The 24,459-nt window shown below is 34.0% G+C and overlaps 2 protein-coding genes across 2 annotated transcripts; one reads left to right on the forward strand and one right to left on the reverse strand.

Annotated features, from left to right (window-relative positions):
* Positions 1-5,167: 5,167 nt before the first annotated feature.
* Positions 5,168-7,389, forward strand: LOC110884423 (expansin-A10). Its single transcript, XM_022132135.2, has 3 exons — positions 5,168-5,347; positions 6,187-6,499; positions 6,857-7,389. The coding sequence occupies exons 1-3, from the start codon at positions 5,215-5,217 to the stop codon at positions 7,167-7,169; spliced, it is 759 nt and encodes a 252-aa protein (XP_021987827.1). The 5' UTR covers positions 5,168-5,214; the 3' UTR covers positions 7,170-7,389.
* LOC110884422 (MACPF domain-containing protein CAD1) lies at positions 7,318-12,947 on the reverse strand. The gene is made up of 7 exons (XM_022132134.2): positions 12,195-12,947; positions 11,751-11,989; positions 11,393-11,588; positions 10,435-10,518; positions 9,772-9,955; positions 9,489-9,652; positions 7,318-8,144 (listed from the first exon to the last, which is right to left on the reverse strand). The coding sequence occupies exons 1-7, from the start codon at positions 12,450-12,452 to the stop codon at positions 7,524-7,526; spliced, it is 1,746 nt and encodes a 581-aa protein (XP_021987826.1). The 5' UTR covers positions 12,453-12,947; the 3' UTR covers positions 7,318-7,523.
* Positions 12,948-24,459: the final 11,512 nt, after the last annotated feature.

Below are 24,459 nucleotides of genomic sequence, written 5' to 3' on the forward strand. Positions count from 1 at the left end.
GTAAATCATCAAAACAAAAGTATGAGATGAGTCATGTAATATAGTTACTTCTAAGATAAGATGACGTGGAAAAACCAAGTTTGGTGGAAAAGTTGGGAGTGTTGATAGATTGCTTCACATGAGTCAACCAAACACCTAAATTTGCTTATGTGTACTTTTACATCTATTTTTCTAATAGAAGTTCACGTGTCAGCAAGCTATTATTACAGATCACCTGCCCAAATATAATGTCGATGACGTGTTATTTTTGCTGACATGTAACCTTCTCATGTGTTATGTTGTTTAACTAGGTGATGTACCGCCTGTGTTGGGTCGATTGCCGAATAATTCTCAACCAATTAAAAAAAAGTACTATATTTTTGCTAGAAAGAAAAAGTAAAAAGAGTGTTAGGGAGCTCTTTGACACGATTTTTAGCTGGGGACAAAGTCATATTTTTATTTTTACTTGGGGGAAAAATCGATTTTTTTCCCGATGGTAAAATCCTAATTTTTATCTAGGGTAAAACCATATTTTTATTTTACACTGGGGGCAAAAACGTAATTTTGAATTGAGGGTGATATTGTAATTTTGAACCGAGAGGAAAATCGTAAATTTTAGCTGGGGGCAAAAGCATAATTTTATTTTGAACTGTACGCAAAGACGTAATTTTAAAGTGGGTGCAAAACCGTAATTTTAAAGTGGGTATAAAATAATAAACTAGTGTAAAATCGTAATTTTGAGTCGGGGGAAAAACAAAATTTTATTTTGAACTGGGGCGAAAACGTAATTTTGGTTGAGGGTAAAGGCGTAATTTTTTTACCGAGGGCGAAATCGTATTTTTTAGCTCGGGGCAAACGAGTAAATGTATTTTGAAGTTGGGGCATAACCGTATTTTTTAACTGGGGGTAAAAAGGTAATTTTAACGTAGGTATAAAATAATAAATTGGTTGGTCTAATGGGTATTGCTCTCTGCCCATTTGAACCAATGACTAGGGCTGTAAACGAACCGAACGTTCAGCGAACAGTTCGTGAACCGTTCGGCGGGAAGTTCGTTTATGTTCGTTCGTATAATAGACGAACGAACATGAACAAGAAATTCCGTTCGATTAGTTAAATGAACGAACATGAACAAAGGTCTCGTTCGTTCAATTGTGTTCGTGAACGTTCGGTAAGGTGTTCATGAACATTCGTTCATTTGCGTTCGTTTATGTTCGTATGTTCGTGTTTTAATTAAAGATTTTTATACTTTCATATATTTTCTCTATACTTTTTATACTATTAAACTTTTATTCATATCATTACCCTAACAATTAAACTAGGAAACCCTCTTTCACCTTGTTTATACACCATTTCCCTTTCTTTTCTCATTAGTTACATCGACGAATATGATCTACCTCCGTTCCACAATAAGGGATTCAAGTTCTAGTGCTACTCTTTGGGCCATCCACCTTATCCTTCATCGCGTTCGCCAAATTTATTTGTGTTCGCTTGTGTTCGTGAACCGTTCGTGAACACGCTCATTTCCTTAATGAACGAACACGAACATAAAATCTCGTTCGGTAAGTGTTCATGAACCGTTCGTGAACACATTTATTTCCTTAACGAACGAACACGAACAAGGCCTCGTTCGTGTTCGTTCGGTTCGTTTACAGCCCTACCAATGACAGAGAAACACTATTTAGGGGCAAAAACGTAACTTTAAAGTGTTTATAAAATAATAAACTGGTTGGTCTAGTGGAGAAGGCCGGCCGCCCATTTAAACGAATGACAAGGATATACTATTCCCTGACATGGTAAATGTAAATATTGAAAATAAAAATTAAACTAAAAAAAAAAAGATAGGGACAGCCGCCTTTTTTAACAAATAGAGGGGAAGAACTATTACCCTCCATCTATTTTGTATATGTAGGATAATTACTTTTTAACTATCGTTGATGAATTCTTTTTGTTACAATGGTATTGGTGTCTCACATATATACGATTGAGAAACATCAATTATAAGGTGTTATGAGTAAAATCTCGAACAAATAATCTTATTATACAATAATAGGGTGGAAAAGTAAAAAAAAAAAAGTTGTGACATTTTTATAATTATTATGTCCGTAGCATAATCATCAAAATTACTTTATAAGTGCATCTATTTCAGGGGCGGATCTACCTTGAAGAGACCGGGTTCCCAGGAACCCAGTCAGTTTCGAATTATTAGTAAAAACTTATATAGAAAAATATAAAGTGAACCCATAAATAAATTATAAGTGAACCCATACCACAAAATCTTAAGTGTTAAATTGGTTCTGCGCTCCGGTTCTAATCATGCAAACTGAAGTTCGACTCCCGTCCCGTGCATTTCCACTTTAACTTTTTAGAACTGATTTTAATGATTCAAAATCCGTTGCTAATAATAATCAAATGTCTGCACTTAGCAGATCCATATCTAATAGTACTAGTAATAATCTAGCAGTAGCACTAGCACTCCAATGGTATCTTGGGTTTCACAGGCTGCATGGTGACAAAATTTCAGAAATAATCCCGCAATCAAGAATTTGGCCGTTCAAATAAAATCCATATATTTATGTAACGATGCTTGTATTAATGGCACAAAGTTGTTTCTTTCTTTACAGTTTTTTATTTTATGTTCGGAAACGGTAGTTTTTCAACGTTTTAACACTACGCAACGTACGTGTTAGGTTTTACCTTTTTTTATATAAAGTTTCCACTGAGACATGCTTATTTCTTTTCTACGCTTTTTTTTTATTTTGTTAAAATTCGGTCTTTTCCTCGCCGCCGCAGAGCGCCCTGCTAGTTATAGTTAATGTAAAAACAACAACCCGCCTCTAACCTCTTCCAGCGTTTATTCCTTCGCTTCACTCCCCGTTCCAAAAAAAAAAAAAAAGCCGACCCGAACCGTCGAACCGACCCGAAATTGTTTATGTTCGGTCCTATGACATTGGAGCATTTAAAAAAGTGAACCCATTGGAAAAAAATCCTGAATCCGCCACTAATCTATTTGTAGTGTAATTATCAAAATTACTCTACAATCATTAAAATAACATAACATATATACACAATTACCCTAAAGTTCATCAAACAACATACAAATTCAAAATTACTACTCTACCAGTTCATCGTTAATACACACTACTACAAGATATCATTTAAAATTACTCTACAAGTGCATCAAACAACTAGCAATTCAAAATTACCCTACAAGTGTATTATAATTACTCTATCAATTCATCATTATTACTCTATAAGTGTATTATAATTACTATACAAGTTCATAAAAAAAATAGCACACACATTTACTCTACATTCATCAAACAACATAAAATTCAGAATTACTCTATAAGTACACAAACAACATAAAATTCAAAATTACGTGAATCATAATTACTCTACTAGTTTACTAGGTTATTGCCCCGTGTAATACACGGGGTGAATCATAATTATAATGTGAAATAAAAAAAATATGTTCATGATCTAATTATATATAATATAGAGTAATATGCAGACCAAATACGAAATAAATATTAAAGTTTGTATAGCTATTCATAATAATATGTTGTGTTATTTGTTTTAGGTTTTGTCATAGGAACTTAAAATTTTGTACCACTAGTAATATTTATTGTGACATTTTCTTGTTCAAAGGTAACGTGTCTGATTTTATCTGATAATAGATTATTCTGACGGTTAATGTTGGCATAATATTATATTTTCTACCATCCAAATATAGTTTCCTCACTTTCGCTATCATTAACATTAATATAAGGTATGCTCGTATTCAAAGCTATAAACCAATATGAATTGTACGAAATAATTACTTTTATCACAATTAGTACGGAAACCGCCCCCTGGGCGTGACTGGTCATTTTTTTTTGTTTTGACATGTTTTAAATCACGCTTTCAGGGCAAGTTATTGGCCAATCAGCTTTATCTTCCTTTTCATTGTCCAATGAGATTATTTGATGTTTTTTTGAATTTCATTTTATTATAAACATAATGCCTCACAATGCCCACAACCCCATTACACTCATTTTGGAAAACGCCCATGATGCACCATTGCTGACTGGGCTGCCACATAGCACAAAACGCCTAAGGATGGGGTGTTAACCACTACTAATGGTCTTATAAATAATAGAATTAGCCCTTTTTCTAACAAACCTGCTTTAAAAGATAGTTTTCTTAAAAACCTGTATATACTAATTCCAATTGTACAGTAACTTTTATATTTCCTTTGACTTGTAATTTTTATACAAATATGTAACCGGAAAAAAAAAGATTTTTCTTCTTACGAATTGATTAAATGATTACTAATTTTATGGGTTTTTGTTTAATAATTTCAAATCAAAACTAAATCCATGAATTATAGATTAGATTTAAAACATATTTTAGACTTTAGATTTACAATCAAAATAAAATTCTAATATAATATTTAAATCTTTTTAATTTAAAATTTATCAATAAATTATTGATGCCCTCATTGAATGACATGTGTCCTAAATCAGGTTTCTTTTATTATATAGTATAGAAGATTAAGATAATTACCCTACGGATAAAATAATTACTCTACAAATAAAAATTATAAAAATGTCATCGCGTTTTTTTTTCCTTTTTCATGTCATTCATACGTTTTTACGATAACTCTATTTCTATTCGATCTTTTGTCCACAAGTGTTATATTATAACAAATTCAGTGTTAAAAACCCTAAATTAATTTAAATTTTAAACTGATAATAAATTTATCACTTTTTTTTTTATTTTAAACTAATAAATATAAATATTTCAACACTTGTAGGATATTAAACTAACATTTTTTAATTACAATCGACCTTTTTTAAAACTTTAAAAAAGTCATGATTTGTATAAAAATGTTTTTTTATATGCGTTTATATGTAAACTAATTGATAATGATAAAACTAACAACCAAATCTGATCCGACCCGATCTTAATTCATATCGATTTTACACGTATACCTAACAAACTATGAAAGTCAAAGTTAGAGTTTAATTGAGTCATATGCATAGCCGGTTGCATGGATGTATGCATATGATTTGAATTGAATTATTGGGGCTTTTTTGCCACCTTTAAACGTGATTCCATTACATGCACACGTACTCCTTCCATCTACTCTTTCCACCTAATCACCTATTTATACCTTCCATATCTCCCTCCTCTTTCCAACCATCTCTCTCTCTATCTCTCTCTCTCTCTCTTCATTGTACGTACAACTTTTCATGCAAATCATGGGTAATCTCATGCTTTTAAGTATCATCATCTTGTCTTTCCGTACCTCCCATGGCTTAAAAGGCGGTTGGCAAAAGGCGCATGCAACTTTTTATGGTGGCGAAGACGCGTCTGGTACCATGGGTATGTGTCTATGTCATTTTGTGCTAGTGTGACGTGCTTATTATGTGTGTGGTGTGTACACATGTTTGATAAACAAACATGATGACTCGTTTGTTCGTTTACGTTCGTCAACATTCTTTTTTGTTCGTTTGTTAAGTATACTTATCACTAATATTAATTTAGAACCAATTTGAATTTTCTGATTAATTGTATTTAAACTAATTTAATTTACATGTTGTTTCCTTTTATAATGATGTTTGTATTTATTGTTCTTTAACTTCAATATTGTCATAATTTTTAATCGGTCTTCGTTTGTCTACTTTGTGTTGGCTCAGTTATGTTTGTGTTCATTTATATTCGTTTAAAAAAATAACAAATGAACATACACAAAAAACTAACACGAACGCATTTAGTTTCTTCATGAATGAATATAACAAATTATGTTTGTTTAACTGTTGTTTTAATTCATTTATTTGGTTAAAGTTAAACGAATGAAAACAAATTATTTGAATTAGTTTATTTCAAAAGTTTACTCATTTTACAAAACAAGTAGATGTCTGAATGGTTCAGACATTTGCCTCTGAATGGTTAAGATTTATACAGAGTCTGAATGGTTAAGACCTTTAATCTGAATTGGTCAGACATTTGCCTCTAAACGGTTAAGCATTATACAGGGTCTTAATGGTTCAGACATCTTACTAGTTCAGCACTTAATGGTTCAGACCTCTTACTGGTTCAGCACTTAACCATTCAGATGTTGCCAAACAGCCCCTAAGTTTGTGTCACACGGTTGTAATATTGCATGGGTGGCACCAAACCTCTTTATCAACTAACTTTTTATGAACAATTTTAATGCACAGGTGGTGCATGTGGCTACGGTAACCTCTACAGTGATGGCTACGGCACAAACACGGCTGCATTGAGCTCCTCCCTCTTTAACAACGGGCTGAGCTGCGGCGCCTGCTACCAGTTGCGGTGTGTCGACGACCAAAAATGGTGTCTACATGGCATCATCACCGTCACCGCCACCAACTATTGTCCACCAAATTATGCATTGGCCAATGACAATGGCGGGTGGTGCAACCCGCCTCTCCGTCACTTCGATCTGTCGCAACCGGCTTTCTTGAAGATCGCACAGTATCGGGCTGGAATCGTACCCGTTGCTTATAGAAGGTATTATCATTTTGGGACGTATTGGTTTAAATTATTATCTCAATAAATAAAACAAACGTATACAGTAAAATCCTTCTAAGCAAAAAAAAAAAAAAAACGTATACAGTAAAATCCTACTCAGCAAAAAATAAAACAAACGTATACAGTAAAATCCTAGTCAGCAAAAGCCACTGATAAAGTCTCAATAGGGTGTGACGTGGTAACACAGTGTGGTTAAGAAAATAGAAACCAATTAATGACAAGATTAGTTATAAACAGAAGAGCTTAATTAACAAAAGAAAAGAAAAAAATAAATTATTTAAGTATACTAAAAAGTTTATAAAGTTTATTTTTCAATTTGTGGTGTATTTTATATAGGGTACCATGTATAAAGCAAGGAGGCATGAGGTTCACAATCAATGGTCACTCTTACTTCAACTTGGTTTTGATCACCAACGTGGGCGGTGCAGGGGATGTTCATAGCGTCGCGATCAAAGGGTCGAAAACAGGATGGCAAACAATGACAAGAAACTGGGGCCAAAACTGGCAAAGCAACTCTTATCTCGACGGTCAAAGCCTCTCTTTTAGAGTAACAGCCAGTGACGGAAGAGTTGTCACTAGCTACAACGTGGCACCTTCTGGTTGGCGGTTCGGCCAAACATTTCGAGGTCGTCAGTTTGAAGATCTCTGAGAATACCAATATCAAACCAGTATAGAAAGCCAACCCGAATCGGTTAGGTTCAAGATGGCGGTTCCCGGTTCAACCGGCCCATCCTGTATTGAATAAAAAGGGGATTTATGACTGTGGTTTTCAGTTTGTTAGTTTATACGCCGAGTTATTTTTGTTAAAAATAATTGTCCAATTTACAATCCTAGACTGTAACGCGATTTATACGATACATAATTGTCCATACATCGTTAATACGCGACGCGACCCAAGAGCAAAATATTCGGAAACTTTCTACATAAGTTAAAACACTCCTACCAAGAAACAAAAATCCGAAACGATACACCATGATCCGGCCCGGTACCAACTTAACCACACTCAATAGTTTAGCAGAGAATACTTGAGTCTCAATACAATTTTCTTTTTCTCCACACCAAGCTTACCACCAGTAACCACCCAATGACCCGGCGGATCCGCGGGCCCCTTACTCATCTCCGACGTATCGACAAACTTTACCAGCTTATTATTACTTCCTGAACCTGAGCTCGAATCACCGACACTGTTTCCATTGTCAGTTGACCACTTTGACTTGTCGGTCGGAGAGTGGTCCCACAAAGATCTTCGAACAGTGCAACCGGGTAACCGGGAATATAAAAGCTTCATGTAAAGAACGTTTCTTGACCCGAAATCCCAGACACCAAGCTGGGCCCCAGTGACGATGTGCACCCCACATGAGTCTCCGATAAAGGCTTCAGGGCTCTCGATTGGTGCGGTGCTGACATGAGAGAAGTTTTTCCACTTAACGGGCTCGAACCACCGGCTGTCTTGCTCCTCGGGTCCTAGCCACTTGGGTGCGCCAATGGCTACGTGTGTGTCCCAGTATGGACGGAGGATTTTTGGGAGGGATTGCAGGTGTTGGATATGAATGGCTAATCGGTTATGTTTTGCACCTTCTAAGCATAATCGTATGCCTGTAACAGGCTTGCGTCCCACCGATATCTATGTATAAATACACAAAATGAATAACTTATTAGTAATAATAACAAAAACAAATGATTTTGGTTACAGATCAAAACGGGCCATGTAGTACCATACGAGTGAATTAAATTTGATTACAGAACTATAGTACCATTAAAACATAATATCGTAAATTCCTTTAAATAAAACCGTTAACGGTAGTTGTGAACATTTGAATGAATACACATTAGGTGGCCCTTGACCAGTTTAACCTGTTACCTGTTCTTATATTTTTACCTATTTGATCGATCATCAAAACGGTACAACATTGACCCACTTCAAGACCCGTTTAACCCATAATCAATCAGTATAACCGAGTATGGGGCCCATCACAAACATAATTTTTAGTACTTATGTAAAACTCAGTTTTATATCTTTACCCTTTGGACCCATTATCAAATAAAGATACAACCCCAATTGACATTTGCAAATGAATCGATACTATGTTAATGCTCAGTGAGGTCAAATAGGTCAACCGAAACCGAAAACCGACGAAGCCGAACTGAAATTAACCGAAACCGAATTAACTGAAAATCGGTTATTGGTTTTTTTCAATACCATAGGTTAACTGAAATTTACCGTACCGAACCGAATCAGTTATATCTTCATATATTTCTAGCTTTATACTTCCATTTCATGTATTTATACCTCCATTTTATTTATATATACCTCCAGTTCATGTATATATACATCCATTTCATGTATTTATACCTCGATTGCATGTATTTCTAAACAAAAAATTTAGCCCTTGGTTGGTTTGGTAATTAACCGAAATTAACCGAACCGAAAACCGACAAACTAACCGAATAAACTGAACCGGTTAACTGATGACTTCGGTTACTGTTTCGGTTAATGCTAAAATCGAACCGTGCACGCCCCTAGACTATATATCAGATTTTGGGCGATGCATCAAATAAGTGTATCGTACAAACCATTTACTAACCGTCTTATAGGGGTGAGCAATAACCGAACTGTTAACTGAAACCGATAAAACCAAACCCAAATTAATCGAAAATCGGTTATCGGTTATTTTTTGTACCATCGGTTGACCGAACCAAACCATTTATATTTTCATATATTTCTAGCCTTTATACCTCTATTTCATGTATTTATACCTCCATTACATGCATTTCTAAGCAAATATTTTAGCCCTTATTTGATTTGGTTATTAACCGAACCGAAAATCAAAAAATTAACCGAACCGATTAACCGATGACTTTGGTTACAGTTTCAGTCAATGCAAATAACCGAACCGTGCACACCCCTACCGTCTTACGCTCATGTTCGTATACTAACACGAAAAAACATGGATTCAAAGACACATACCTGATCTTGAGAAACATAAAGCTTTTGGCCCATCATGCTAAATTGTAAAGAAGGACAAACGGGCTCCTTTCTTTGATGTCCTGCAGGCCGGTCTTGTAACGGGGCCCACACTCGTGCCACCTGGAACTCGAGGAAATATCTCAGCTCTTCGATCTGAGGCTTGTCTGGGCACCAAACGAGTTACAACACATAAAAAATAATTTGTGAGTTGGTTTTCTATATTTTATTTCACATAAATATTAAATATCACATTCGACGATATGAGGCACATATACACACTTACATTCAAGGTAAAGATCTATAGCGCGGGTCAAATGCTCCTTTCCGGATAATCCGTCTAGAAGAGAAGTGATGGGAACGAATGACATGGCGATGACATCCGGAGAGTATTTTATAGTTTTACCCCATTGAATATGGCTTTGCTCTAAATCATCTCCTCCCCTTCTTCTAAAAATAACCGTTACATCCTGTGTAACAATAAAAAAAATAAATTATAGTCTAATATTGCAACAACTTTATAAAACCTTAAAAATACATGGTATTATATTTACCCTTTCAAAAAAGTTTCAATATCATATTTACTCATTCCGTAATTAAAAAGAAAAAAAATACCTATAACGTCCTTTTTTTCTGTATAACCGAACAAGAAAACAATTTTATATCTGTAAATCATCTTAGCTCATAATGTTCGCTGTGTTCATTCAAAGAAATAGAATGTTATAAGTAACTGTGTTTACGATGTTTACCACGGAATAGATAAATATGACATATTTAGTGCTTTAAAAGGGTAAATATGATATGAAATTTCAAAATTATAATGAAATTGCCACCATGTTTTACACTTTTACTACTCGCTCAAATGAGAAAAAGTCAACCATTGACTTTTCACTGTCAAATAAATTGCTAGAATTTAACAGAAAAGGTACAAGCATACAGTCTTACATACTTCCTTTGCATTTCCACCAAGTGATGGTGCACTTGCGGGTTGAGGATATACGCCTTGGCTACTAAACAACGATGGATCGCCACCCTGTAGAAAGACAAAAAAATGACCGGTGGAAAAATACAAATCAAAATCACACCTAGTGATATTTCCAAGAAAATGGTAGTACTAAAAGAATAACTTAAGAACTCTAGGTGGCAATTTTGACCCATTTACTTGTTAATGGGTCGACTTGAGTTGTGTTATATCTCACGCTCAACGTTAAAAATTAAACTAAAATGGAAAGGAGCCAAACAGTTTGACACTTTGACCCTGGTTTAAAAATTTGGGTTGTGTTATAACCAAAGTCTATTTTTGTTACATACAATCTCCTAAAGAATCTTATTATTATACTCCTATGTAAAGAGTAAAGTACACAAATAATCCCTGTGGTTTTTCAAAATTTTGGAACTGGTCCCTAGCTCTCCAGAAGTACATGGATGGTCTCACTTAAAGCATTTATGCCCCAACTTTTGCCAAAAGTACATGGACGGTTCCTGTGGTTTGCGCTTTGTAACACATTTAGTTCCTAACTTGGACCTCCTGAAACCTTTAGATTTGTTGGCTGGGGACTAAATGTGTTACAAAGTGCAAACCACAGGGACCATTCGTGTACTTTTGGAAAGCTAGGGACCAAATCCAAAATTTTGAAAAACCATAGGGACTATACGTGTACTTTACTCTTATGTACATAGTATTATTGTGTAACCATGATTAACGGCTTAATTGATTATAATGGACACAGAAGAGTTTGAGCGCCATTCCGAAATGACCCATTTCTCCGTTATTAAAATATTCTGTTTGCACATTTTGCCACCCCTAGTAAGAAACAACTTGAAGAGTTTATACACGAAAAACGAAAGAACAAAAAAAAAAAAAACGCAATGTTGTTGCATAAACAAATAAGAAAAGAGAAACTAACCTTTTCCTTGTGTCTCAAAAGACCGGAATTGGTAAGGTTTTCAGGGTTGGTGAACCTCTGGTTTCCTATATCTTGAACATAGTTTTTTATTTCAGCGGTCGACAAAGGTGACGATTGGTGTTGTTTCACATATATTACATCTTTACCGCCAATTGTAACCGATGTGATTACATGTGTGCCAAAATTCTCGATAAAGCTATCACACAAAAGATAATGTATAAATAAACCATCAGTGATAACGTTAAGTTAAAAAAAAAAACACAAAATTATATTACGTTAAAACAAAAAAATATAAGGCAGTTTCATATACATACTTTTAAAAAATTACATACTAAATTAATCCCAATAAAATGAATACCTTGCTAAGGCTGGTGGGTCCCACGTTGCGGGAACTGCTCGTTTAACACTTTCGTGCAACACTAAAGACGGTTTTGTGAGCTGAAATTTAGAAAGCGGGATGAAATAACCATCCATACATAGGGTTTTAGTTGCTGCGGAATCTACATGTTTTGAACCCGTAAAACTAAACGCAGCATTGAAGCTACCGAGAGGAACGTTTCCTGATAGGTTAGCTCTCTTGTTGAAATACTCGACCATCTGCAATCATATAGTTCACCCTTATAAATAATATTCTTATAAGTTCAGTATATTTTAACTTCAAGTTTTTTTTATAAATTATAATTACTTCAAACCTTAAAAACGCTACGTTTGAACATCAAAAGCCCGTAACTAACAACAAAGATTCTTATAACATGAACCAACTACAACAAAAACCAAAAACTAACAGCGATCAACGATATACCTCATGATAACTGCAAACCCCGGACATAACACGGTCAATCGAATCCTGATAATTCTCTACATCTCTCGACACATTCGGCACAACCAAATTATCATAAATCCAAAGATCCCTTGTGTGTTCTTCATCAATCTCCACAACCTTAGACCCTGCTACCCCTTTACAATACAGCAACCTTGTATCGAAATTAACATCGAAGCCCTTACCCAATGCTTGTACAGAATTCATAGCAGTATGTAAAGCTGCTGCATTTTCCTCCATCTCATCAAACCCCAATATCAAGATTCAAGATTCAATTTTTAACCACAAACCCCCAATTTTTCAGATTCAATTTAGCAACAATTTGGGGATTAAACAACAAACCCACCTCGTAAACCCCAAGAAACTAGGTTTAATCCAAACCCTTTTCGAATTAGGGCTAACTGAAGTGATTTAACAGCTAAAGATTGGATATTTTTTTTCAAAACCCAATTAGGGTTCTTGAAAAAGAACAAGATTCTTGAATCAAAGGAGCTGTAACAGTGAAAAAAAGATTAAAGATTTACCGATGTGACAACTTAAGGTTCAAAGATCGAAAACCCATCTCAAATTCATCAACAGAAAAGGTATCTGACCGACTTGTGATTGACTCAGTGTCACTTTCTTTGGCTACGTACTGTGCAACGATTTACCAAGAATTTTCTACAAGTGTTTGAGTCCAAAACACGGCCTTTGACTCGGATTTATATTGCCAAATTTCATGTGATTTTACTTTTTTTTTTTTGGTTAGTATTTTATATGAGTGTTTGAACTTTGAAGGGTATGGAAATTGGAACACTTGTACTATGACCAAGACACAAAGGGGTGTTTGCCTATTTGGATATGTTTTGTTGGATTTGATTATTTTGAAGTTAAAAGTTATTATTATATTTTGTGTTTTATGATAAACTTAGATGATGGTGTAATATTCGTACGGATCGGTGTAAGTTTGAATGCGTAAGATAACTGACAAGTAAAAGTTTAGCCAGTTACGTTAAGCATTAGTTGTCGTTGGATCTAGAGACGCAATCCTGGATTTATGACATAATAATGATAATTGTTAGGTGTATTTGGGCACGAGATTGCCGGTAGCACGTTATACAACCATACGACAAAAGGTGACGCCTTTGTCGCCTTTTAGCAGATCATAAATGGACCAAATCCAACAAGACACGGCATGCAGCGAGTCTCCCTTGTTGCAATATTGATGACGACAGATCGACGGTATCGATACAATGATTAGTCTTTGACCACTACTCTTCTAGAAGATTAAGATGCTTATGTTTATGCATTTAATATTGCATAGCCATCTATGTGTGTATATAGAAATATTACCCAATTCACTTTTACGTAAAGGATTAAGCACGAGGTTTAATCCTCATGAGGAGGCTAACAATGCATTAATTTGTCTCATGTAAGCATAAAATAAGATCATCACCAATGGAGGGGTTCAAATACACATGCAACATCACCTATTTGTGCCTCTATCACCCTACTCATCACTTGCCTCCCTCTTCTTTATCCTCTACCCATGTTTTTTCTTCCCTCTTCTCTATCCTCTACCTATTGTCTTTCTTCCCTCTTCTCTGTCCTTCCTCTCATTGTCGAGGATGTCCTTGAGAATTCGCTTTCTCTTGAGGGCATGTGTGAGTAAAAAATGGGCCCCATAATATAAACTTATATATTTAATTTCTTGAAGAAAATTGGGCTTTTTTTTAAAGAGACCTAACTTAATTTGATAAAGGTTAAAGAAGAAATTTCGGTCTGTATATCATATATATATATATATATATATATATATATATATATATATATATATATATATATATATATATATAAGCGAATAAAACGAAGAAATTTTTATATTAGGCCTCCAAAAATGGCTTTGTACGATTGCAGACTCCGCACGCCCTATGGGTCATCCCTGCTCACAATATTGTTAAATGCATGCATCTTCCCCACACACATCACCCTTATATGCACCTCATCTCAAATACAAGTCTTCCTTGTGATCTTTAAAACAAAACAAAAAAACAAGTCGTCTAAGTGCATGTAACACCCCCAAAATACTAAATTTTTATTATCGTGTTTATTATGATATTTTAACATGAAGTATTGTAACTAGGAATACATAACTTAGGTGTTGTTTGTTTTTTCTGTAGAAAAATGTCTGCAGTCTGCGGACCACATCTGCAAGCATCTGCAGGAGAAGAGGTGGACCAAATGTCTGCAGTCTGCAAGGAGAAGAAGGTTTGTTTTTTTATATAAAACATCTTCTAGGTTTAAAACACACACACAACACACAGTATCTCTCTCTACTCTCTCTCTCTACAATCTGCACCACCGCCATCATCACCACCGCCACCACTTCACCACCGCCACCACTTCACCACCGCCATCATCACCACCACCGTCACCACCTCCGCCTTCACACCTCCACTTTTCCAGCGACCACCACTTCACCACCGCCACCACTTCACCACCGTCACCACCGCCACCACTTCACCAACGCCACCACCGTCACCACTACACCACAGATCGATGATGATGATGATGATGATGATGATGATGATGATGATGCAGATCGATGATGATGTAACAGATCGATGATGATGATGATGCAACAGATCGATGACGATTTGGGGGTTTTCTTTCGTTCTCGATTTGGGGTGTTTTGTTTGCCATCGATTTAGGGTTTCGGAGGTGGAGGTCGATGGGTGTCGGCGGAGGTGAGGGTTTCGGAGGTGGAGGTGGTGGAGGTGGTGGCGGAGCAGGGGTGTCGGAGGTGGAGGTGGTGATGATGGTGTCGGAGCAGGGGTGTCGGAGGTGGAGGTGGTGGCGGAGCAGGGGTGTCGGAGGTGGAGGTGGTGGCGGAGTGGAGGTGGTGGCGGAGCAGTGGTGTCGGAGGTGCAGGTGGTGCCAAGAAGAGGTAAACGTCTGCGAGGAGAAGACTTGGGTCCATGTCTGCTCCAAGAAGAGGTCTCGCAGACCTTTTTTAATGAAAGGTCTGCGAGAAAACAAACAAGCTGCAGACATCTAACGTCTGCGCGCGTCTGCGTCGCACAGACATAAGTGGCCAGAAGTACTTCTGGCCAAAAAACAAACAGAACCTTAGTTAGTATTTGTTATCTATTAGTAAGAAATAAGTTGGTTATGACCAAACAAAAGTAATTAACTAAACCTAAGGGGTTGAAATTGGACAAGTTAGAAAGATGTTAAGTAAAAAAGAAGGAAAAATGAAAACACTGAATGCGTGTATGTTTGTGTCGGGTTTTAGAGAGAGAGAGGAATAACTCTTTCTAAATCAATCCAGCAAAATCAAGGTGAAATTAGTGTAATTCTCTTACATGTTTGAAGATTCTAAGCATTTGGCATCACCAAAACCTAAGGTATGTTGTAGAATTTCATTTGATGAGTTTTGATGTTAAAGGGTTCTTGAAAGATAAGAGCCTAATATGAATTGTAGCAACTAAATGTAAATTGATGTTGTAATAGTGGTAATTGATTTTTAAGTAAATCTGTGTAAAAGGCATGTAAAACCGAAGTATACATCATCCATAGGGTTATAGAAGCGGGGGTATTTCCTAGCAAGGACAACCATGGTCATGGACTATGGTGAGAATTAAATAAATGGTAGTCACCATTCACGGTTTTGAAGAGGACTATGAATGGCAAACTAAACGGGTCGTTTGCAGAGGTCCACAAACTATGGATTGGGCATATAAAACCGAAGTATAAACGACTCATGGGGTTGTAGAAGCTAAGGTATTGCCCATTATTACCAATCATAATCGAGGTTGTGGTTGGTGGGAATGCTCAATGCCTAACCGAAAGAATAAAATGGAAGCTAACGAATCTGGGTCTGAATTGTAGATTTCAGGCTTGAATATTGGGAGAAAAGTCCTAAGTATGGAAAACTTGAAGTTGGGTCAAGTTGGTGAAAATATGGTGGAAAACTGAAATTTTTGGCTAAGTGTAAAAATTTGCCCAGCACCAAAGCCTCCCGAAGAAGTGGCTCCATCGCGCCACATGAGGGAGAGACCCAGGCCCCCCTGCGGCGCGCGGAGAGTCGAAGTCAACGGGGTGGGTCAACAATCAACCCCAGCCCCTAGCGTCACGCGATGGACCAAGATGACTAGTACTTTGTAATCAAATATTACGTTACATCATATAAAACTTCCTTTTGTTAATCATGTAACTTGGTTTAATTCCATAAGTCAATACGGGATTTTAAATATTCGAAGAAGGGGTCATACAATGTGCCACATCAGCCAAATGCAAGATAAATGTCTTCCATTGGCCCTGGTCTAATTCCACAACCACAAGGGCAACAACCAAAAATGATACACATTCACTTGAATTTTGCTTCTCAAAACTCCGGGTGATTATAAAGCACAAAATATTGTGATCACACAGCTTAATTGCACTTCTTACCCTTAATTTTACTTTAATTTATCATTCAATGCTTCAATAATCTTCATTAAATCTCGAAAAAAGATGGATTAAGTATGATTACAAATTCTACGATATTATTTAGCATGCTTCTAGTGGATCATAAATGGACCGAGCACAACAAGACAGGACATGCAACGAGTCTCCCATGTTGTAATATTGATGACAACAACATTGAAACGGTGATTAGTCTTTGACCAATACTTTTCTCGGAGAATAAGATATGCATTTCACATTCAATGCAACTTAATATTGTGTAGCCATCTTTGTATGTGTATAAAAATATTATCGAACTTTGTCTTACGCCAGAAATAAATCACGAGGTTTAACTCTCGAGATGACGCTCATGATGCATTTATTCGTCTAATTTCAAGACAAGCTAATTCTACAAAGATAATGGCAGAATCCAACCAGGATACACATTCACCGCAAGGTTGGGTGGTAGTTATGTAACATACGACCTCTTGTACCACTAATATTGTATGTGTTGCCTCCGATGGGTTACCCATTCAAGAACTTACCTATTTGTTTTTAGTTGTCCTAATTGAGACCTCCCATGAGGTAACCCATCTTCGTACTACTCCCACCTAAGCACACTTAAATGTGGAGTTTTCATGTGATCCACAACCAATGCACCCAAAGCGTGTTGATGATTTAAGAGGCGGGGCATGCTTATGAACCAAGAATCTTTCTTGGCCACGACCGATGTGGGGTTTTCCTAGAGCGTTATAATGGTCCATTATAATTTTCAATGTATCATTACACCCCCTAGGAACTCATCATCCTTGATGAGGCTATGCCGCACCATCCCTAACAGAACAAGATTGGCTCTAATACCAAACATCTTGCCTCTTGTACCACCAATATGTGCTCCATAGCCAATGCGCTCAAAATGTGTTGGTTAAAGAGGCATGACATCCTTATGAATCAAGAATCTCTCTTGGCCACTACCAATGTGGAATTTGACTAGGGTGTTACTCCATGTTAATTTTTTTTTCTTTGTATCCTTAAGAGCATTCACATCCCACCCTCTATATTATCTTATACTCTAGATTTTAGAGTAAAATTAAGGAAAGCATCCAAAACATCACTTGATCTCATTCTCTATAATAGAGAACACTTTAGAGAAAATAAAAGCAAATCTCTATATCAAATCCAATCCTTTATAGTTTATTGTGAGTGTATACCAATGAGAAAAAAAATAAATAATAACATAAGTATGTGTGAGTAAGATAAAGATAGAAATGGAGAATGTGTAACATCCCATTTTGGATTTACATTATATGGGAAAATGGAAGTTTATAGTTCAGGTCCAAGATGTCAAAGACCAAACTATAAGGAGTATTTGTGTAATTTAAACCTCTATTGGTTACAAGCATATGTAAATATGAAGGTAAACTCATAATATAGTTAGTGTAACTAACAACTCTAATTAAGTTGAAAGAAAGTAAAAGTTTTAGGTAAATATGGAAAATACCAAACTCTAAGGACTAAAACTATAATAACACGGGTTTAGTGTGAATCTATACTATATAATAAAAGAAACCTGTTTTGGGACACTTGTTATTATCTCATTTAATTGATTAAAATTAATAATAATAATAATAATAATAATAATATTTAATCTAATCTAATACAAATAATAATAATATTTAATCTAATCTAATACAAATTCTTATTATTAATTCAATAACCTATTAACGACCAAAATGGGAAAAATAGTCGCACACTTCACGTTCAAAACTTTGCCTTTTCAGCATATGAGTGATAAATACTTCTTATATTTTTAAGATAACTATTTTTGATTTCAAAGTATATAAAATTTTAAAATACAAATTTTAAACATCTATCTATACTATATAATAAAAGAAACCTGTTTTGGAACACTTGACATTCTCTCATTTAATTGATTAAAATTATTAATAATACTAATACTAATAATATTTAATCTATTCTAATACAAATAATAATAATAATATTTAATCTAATCTAATCTAATACAAATTCTTATTATTAATTCAATAACTTATTGTTAAACTAAAACTTCAATAGAATCTTAAATCATACCTAAACAAGTTTCGAAATTCATAATAATATCAATATGTTAGACTAAATATATTATTGATATATATATATATATATATATATATATATATATATATATATAAAATATATTATTGATATATATAACTAAAATTATTATCAATAATATTAATAATAGGTTTAGAATCAAATACAAAGATTCAAAAAATAAGAAGTCGTACAAATGGCATCAAATAGACTCTGATTGACCTCATTCAACCGACATTAGAGCCGTCTTATCGAACTCTACGACATTAATTATTATGTACGAGTTGATGGGTTACATTTATATTAACTCATTTATGTCAATATGGTATGTAAATGTCTATGTCTTTGTTTTGCATTTACATGAAATATCTATACTATATAGTTTAAATTGTTCAACCCGTGTAACACACGGGAACTAATCTAGTTATGCAATAAAACATTTTTAATAAATAACTACATATTACATTATATATAATAATGAAAATCACAAATTAATGTTACATTTACATTTTATAAATCTAACAAATACTAACTGTAAATCTCTAAAAACTTTTTTGTAGACAACATTGGATGTCCTCCTCAGATGATGACCATTTTTACAATCAACATTATAAGTTCATCTATAATTTTGACTCTGGAAAAAATCACGTATAGACCATGTGAAAACGCCAATTATTTTAAAAACAAACCAATTCTGGATCCCGATTGTCCTTGAATTTTATTTATTGTCATCACGAAACATACAACGAGAGAAAACTGTCTTTTTTTTATCTTGTGTATTACACTAGGCTGAACAAATGATACAATGTGACATTAAAAAGTGTACGTATTTATTATTATTTTTTTAAATGGATTTTTCTTAGGTTATATTTTTTATACAAACTAAACATATTATTAAATTTAATAAGAAACTTGTTATTAAATAAGGATTATATATGGGGATTTTAAATCATAAATTTAAATTACAGATAAGAACGAAAATTAGTTTGGAGACAATTTAGGTATGAATTTAATTTTGATATTATAACCATAATATACCATAGTGAATATTTGACTTATTAAAATTTCGGTATTCATTTGTATAAATCAGTAAATAATTATTTTGTATAAATCAGTAAATAATTATTTCTACGTATGTAATGAGTGACATTCATATGTTAAAATAAAATATAAGTAAAAATCGTGAGTTTAAAGTAGAGAATGTCACATGACATTAACTGGAATTGTTATTATTAAATTTTATTCAATAAGAAATAATAAATATATAAAATGACTTAGTTACCTTTTGAGTTGACAGAAAAATGGATAGAGTTAACAAGTTGGATGAATATGAAAAGATTTTAAAACCACAAGTACTAGATAAAAAGAACAAACATTTAAACGAAAGTCTTAAAAGTGACCAAACCTCTTAGATAAGGCATTTTACTCTTTCTATCACCTACTTTCCCGCCTATAATCTTTTTTGTTTGAACGATAAATTTCTTTTATTCTTGTCGTCTGTGGGACTTGCAAGGGCGTAGCTTTGTGGGGGCGGCCGACCCCTCGAACTTTTCGGTCAGTAGTGGAGAACATGTAGTTTTCGTATAGAAATTTTTGGGTATATACGTTTTGACCCCCCGGTTTTATAGAAATTTTTGGTATATACGTTTCCGACACCCGGTCAAAATTCTCAAGCTTTGCCATTGGGAACTTGGACCTAAGACCTACCATTTCCAGAGAGTTTAAAGACTTTATCTTTGTGAATGGACCACTACCCATAACTTTTTCCTTTGCCTCCAATTACCAACACCTCCTTTCACATTTTTACCCACCTCAATTTTCAAGATGATGTTTATGAACTTTTTAGTACAGCATATCTTTTCTTTTTTGGTTTCACTTTGCAATTATTATTATTATTATTATTATTATTATTATTATTATTATTATTATTATTATTATTGATTTTACCTTACAATTTGAGATAACTATTATTGATAACTATTTTTGGCTTTTTATTGATAACTATTAATTTATGAACTTTTTAGTTCTATTTTTGGCTTTCTATTGATAACCATTAATTTAATGATAACTATTTTTGGCTTTTTATTGATAACTATTAATTTATAAACCTTTTAGTTCTATTTTTGGTTTTTTATTGATGATAAGAGATCATGTACAAGATAAGAATTCCATACAAAGTGTAGGAAATAATCATAACCACACATTTGTGTTTCTTAATTTAAGGGGGAAGGGTATCATAGTCTTTTCTCGCTTGAACTAATTTCCTCCTTAATTTTCAAACGGCTATAACTTTTCATACGTTAATATTTTTTTTAAATTACAGCGTATTAACTTAGTGACCATTTCATTCTCTTTAATTCAAGTAGTCTATTGCTATAGTTTTTTTTTTTTAATTATAGGACTTTGAATACCCATTACGTGATTACGTGATTTTGAATAACCAGTAACCATTACGTGATTTTAAATACCCAGTACCCATTACGTGATTACATGACTTTGAATACCTGATACTTGACTACGTGATTTTTGAATACCCAGTACGTGATTACACATTCAGTGTAATTTGTTATAATTAATGGAATACAATTATACTTATTACATGATTACACATTCAATAATAAGAACATAATTGTTTATGCTTTATTATGTGATTAAATCTCTAATATACGACATTATGCCGTTATTATAGGTTGATTTCACTGATGTTTTGTATATAATGTATCCTTAATACGTGTAAATCAAGGATCAAACCTCTCTCCTACATTTGGTATACTTATTTTCTCTTATAGAATAACCTTTATCTTTTATTGATAACTATTAATTTAATAAACTAATAGCATTATTGATAACTATTAATTTAATAAACTAATAGCATACGGCATATTTTTCTTTTTGGGTTTTACTTTACAATTTGAGATAAGTTTGATATTTTAAGTAGATATATATTAATTTAGTTTGTCATAAGTTTTTATTATTATTGTACTAGGGGTAAGACCCCGTGTATTACATGTGTTGCATAAATATAATTTTATATTTATATACTACTAGGTTATCACCCGGGATTACTTCCTGGGCTAGAGAAAGTTATTTAGATTAATTATTAATATATAAAGAAAATAATACAAACAAATTGATCTTACGTGTATTCAAAACAAAGTGACATAATGAATTCAAAAGTATGTTGATGAGACAAAATGAATTCAACACTTACTTTTATGACATAAATATTCGAACGACCAACTAAATCTTTATTAATACAGGGAAAGTCGAAAGCTAAAACCAAACACCTAAGTGGTTACATCATACATATTACATTCCACCAAACTATCTATATCATTACACTTAGAGGGCTTTCCATTCCTCCCAACTAAGCGTATTCATTATTGCTCAATTACCGATCCATAAGAATCCAATAACTTTGACCTTTTCGACTATTTTCTGCAAGAATGATTGCTTTTCGCTAAAAACCCATTCATTTCGGCTCTTCCACATAACCACATCATGGCCAGAAATAACAACATGCACCACCTTCGCTTTCTTCTTCGACACTTTAATGTGCCTCTGCATTTCCAACAAACCTTCACATGAAAAGCAAACACTATATATGCTATATATTAATTAAAAATTAAAAACCATATATATATATATATATATGCATACGAAGGATATGGCGGCAATGGTATGAAGAGCCGTAAAAGACGTGTACTAAAATGGCCCGTTTGAAACGTACTAAATTGACCCGTTCCATAATGCACCCAACCCGCTTATCTTGTAAGCTCCTAGTAGTAAAGCAATTCCAACATGAAGGTAATAATCTAAGCAAATTCACATGAATATTTTTATTGTATGCTCAGGTAAACAAATTTTCTCTATGTATCCTTGCTAAGACAAAATTGCTAACAAAACATAATAACCAACAATAAGAAAACACTACACCCAAAGGTAAATATAGTAATAAAATATTATAAAAATTAAGATAATAAAAAGTATAAACTATTTTCGATTACCACCATCCTTTTTTAATGCAAGATATAATGTACTAAATACATGCTAGAGTAGTACTTAGAATTTAATAGTTGAGATACTGTTGTCATATGTGTTATCTTTGATTACTAAAGAACTGGACCAGGATAGTTTAAATTGACCATTGATTAACATCATGCCTAACATTAGGCCCAAGGCCGACTGGCCATTGATTAACATCACTAATATAAAATACAATATCCCTAGTATAAAATACATTGAACAACATGTATAAAAACTAGAAATATATGAAAATATGAATGGTTCAGTTTAGTTAATTTTGGTTAAATGAGGGTACAAAATAATCGATAAGCGTTTTCGGTTAATTTGGGTTTCAGTTAATTAGTTTTCAGTAAACTCAGTTTTTGGTTGATTTCAGTTTAGTTTTGGTTAACGATTCAGTTATTACTCACTCTTAGACACGATTAATAATGTAACATATCAATTTTTTTAATTAAAAAAACTATAACAATACTATACTCAAATTAAGGAGAATAAAATACTCGTTTATATGGTGTAATATAAGAATAAAAATATATTAACATACCAAAAGTTATGACTGTTTAAAAATCGTGGGCGAGTTAGTCTTTTATAAGGGGATAAAGTGTAACTACTAACTAATTATCTATAATTTTGTTAAAGATGAGGGATTAAAGTATAATTTAGATGAGATGATTAACTTGATGGTATTTAATCAGTTGACATTTTGTAGCTATTAAACATTCTGGGATAATGACTAAGTACGTTGGGCTTTAATCACTTGTACACTAAAGCATCATCTACTTGTACCTTTTAATCAACACGTCAATACTGACGAAGACAACTGTTTTGGTCAAAAATTACCTAAGTAATTAAGTGATCAAATTAGTTTTGTGAGGTAGTGTGCTAACAATGTGTATTACAAATATCCTGGTTTGGTTGATTGCAAAAACAGTTTTCAGGATATAGCTCAGGATATCGAGCTATATCTATAATCAAACGATGAGCAAAAAAGTAAAGGGTGACACGAGATGTACGAGGAAAGCCCTTGATTAATCTAGATCACCGGCACAAAACCTCGGGAGCTGACAATCGCAGCTGCCTTGTTCTTCTTATTACTTCAAATGTCACGATACAGTGCAGGATATGATGCGGATCGACTAAGTGTGACAATATAATTCGAGTGTGAGTGTATGTGTTGCGAGCTAGTAGAGACCTAGTAGAGAGCAGAAGTGTGTAAAAAATTCGTGTGTTCCTACTGATCCGATCATTCCTTTACATAGCAAAAGAAATAACAACCTATCCTAAAAACGAGGGATGCTTCGAATATTCCCCTATGAACGTTGGAGACCCTTTCTTTGCGGCTTCAACGTCCCTTTCTTAACCATCTAGTCCGAGTATTCGGGTGAAGTAGTCTTCTTGATCGTTATAAGCATGCCTTGCTAATCTGCACGTGAACAATTAGTCATTACCAGGATACTGAATCAGAATGTTACCAATATCCTGATCTGGTATCCTGATCACAATCAAAAGTAATAGAGTCAGAATATAATCCAGGATATATGTTCAGAAAACCACCAATAACAATTGTCCCCAAAATATATCTGTTAGAATTCTAAATTCAAACGGATATATTTTAAATCTTATCTCTTGGATCGAGGCAATTAAGTTGAAGAGACTGTTGAAGTGACAACGTGCAACTTCCAACGCGGTTAATACTCAATGG

This window comes from Helianthus annuus, chromosome 10 (genome assembly GCF_002127325.2).
Source record: "Helianthus annuus cultivar XRQ/B chromosome 10, HanXRQr2.0-SUNRISE, whole genome shotgun sequence".
Classification (NCBI taxonomy): Eukaryota; Viridiplantae; Streptophyta; class Magnoliopsida; order Asterales; family Asteraceae; genus Helianthus; species Helianthus annuus.

Coding starts and splice junctions, on each gene's coding strand:
- LOC110884423 (XM_022132135.2), top strand. CDS start 5,215: ATGCAAATCATGGGTAATCTCATGCTTTTAAGTATCATCATCTTGTCT. Junction 5,348..6,186: donor AGACGCGTCTGGTACCATGG/GTATGTGTCTAT, acceptor TTTAATGCACAG/GTGGTGCATGTGGCTACGGT. Junction 6,500..6,856: donor GTACCCGTTGCTTATAGAAG/GTATTATCATTT, acceptor TATTTTATATAG/GGTACCATGTATAAAGCAAG.
- LOC110884422 (XM_022132134.2), bottom strand. CDS start 12,452: ATGGAGGAAAATGCAGCAGCTTTACATACTGCTATGAATTCTGTACAA. Junction 11,990..12,194: donor GGGTTTGCAGTTATCATGAG/GTATATCGTTGA, acceptor ATATGATTGCAG/ATGGTCGAGTATTTCAACAA. Junction 10,519..11,392: donor TTTTGAGACACAAGGAAAAG/GTTAGTTTCTCT, acceptor GTCTTTCTACAG/GGTGGCGATCCATCGTTGTT.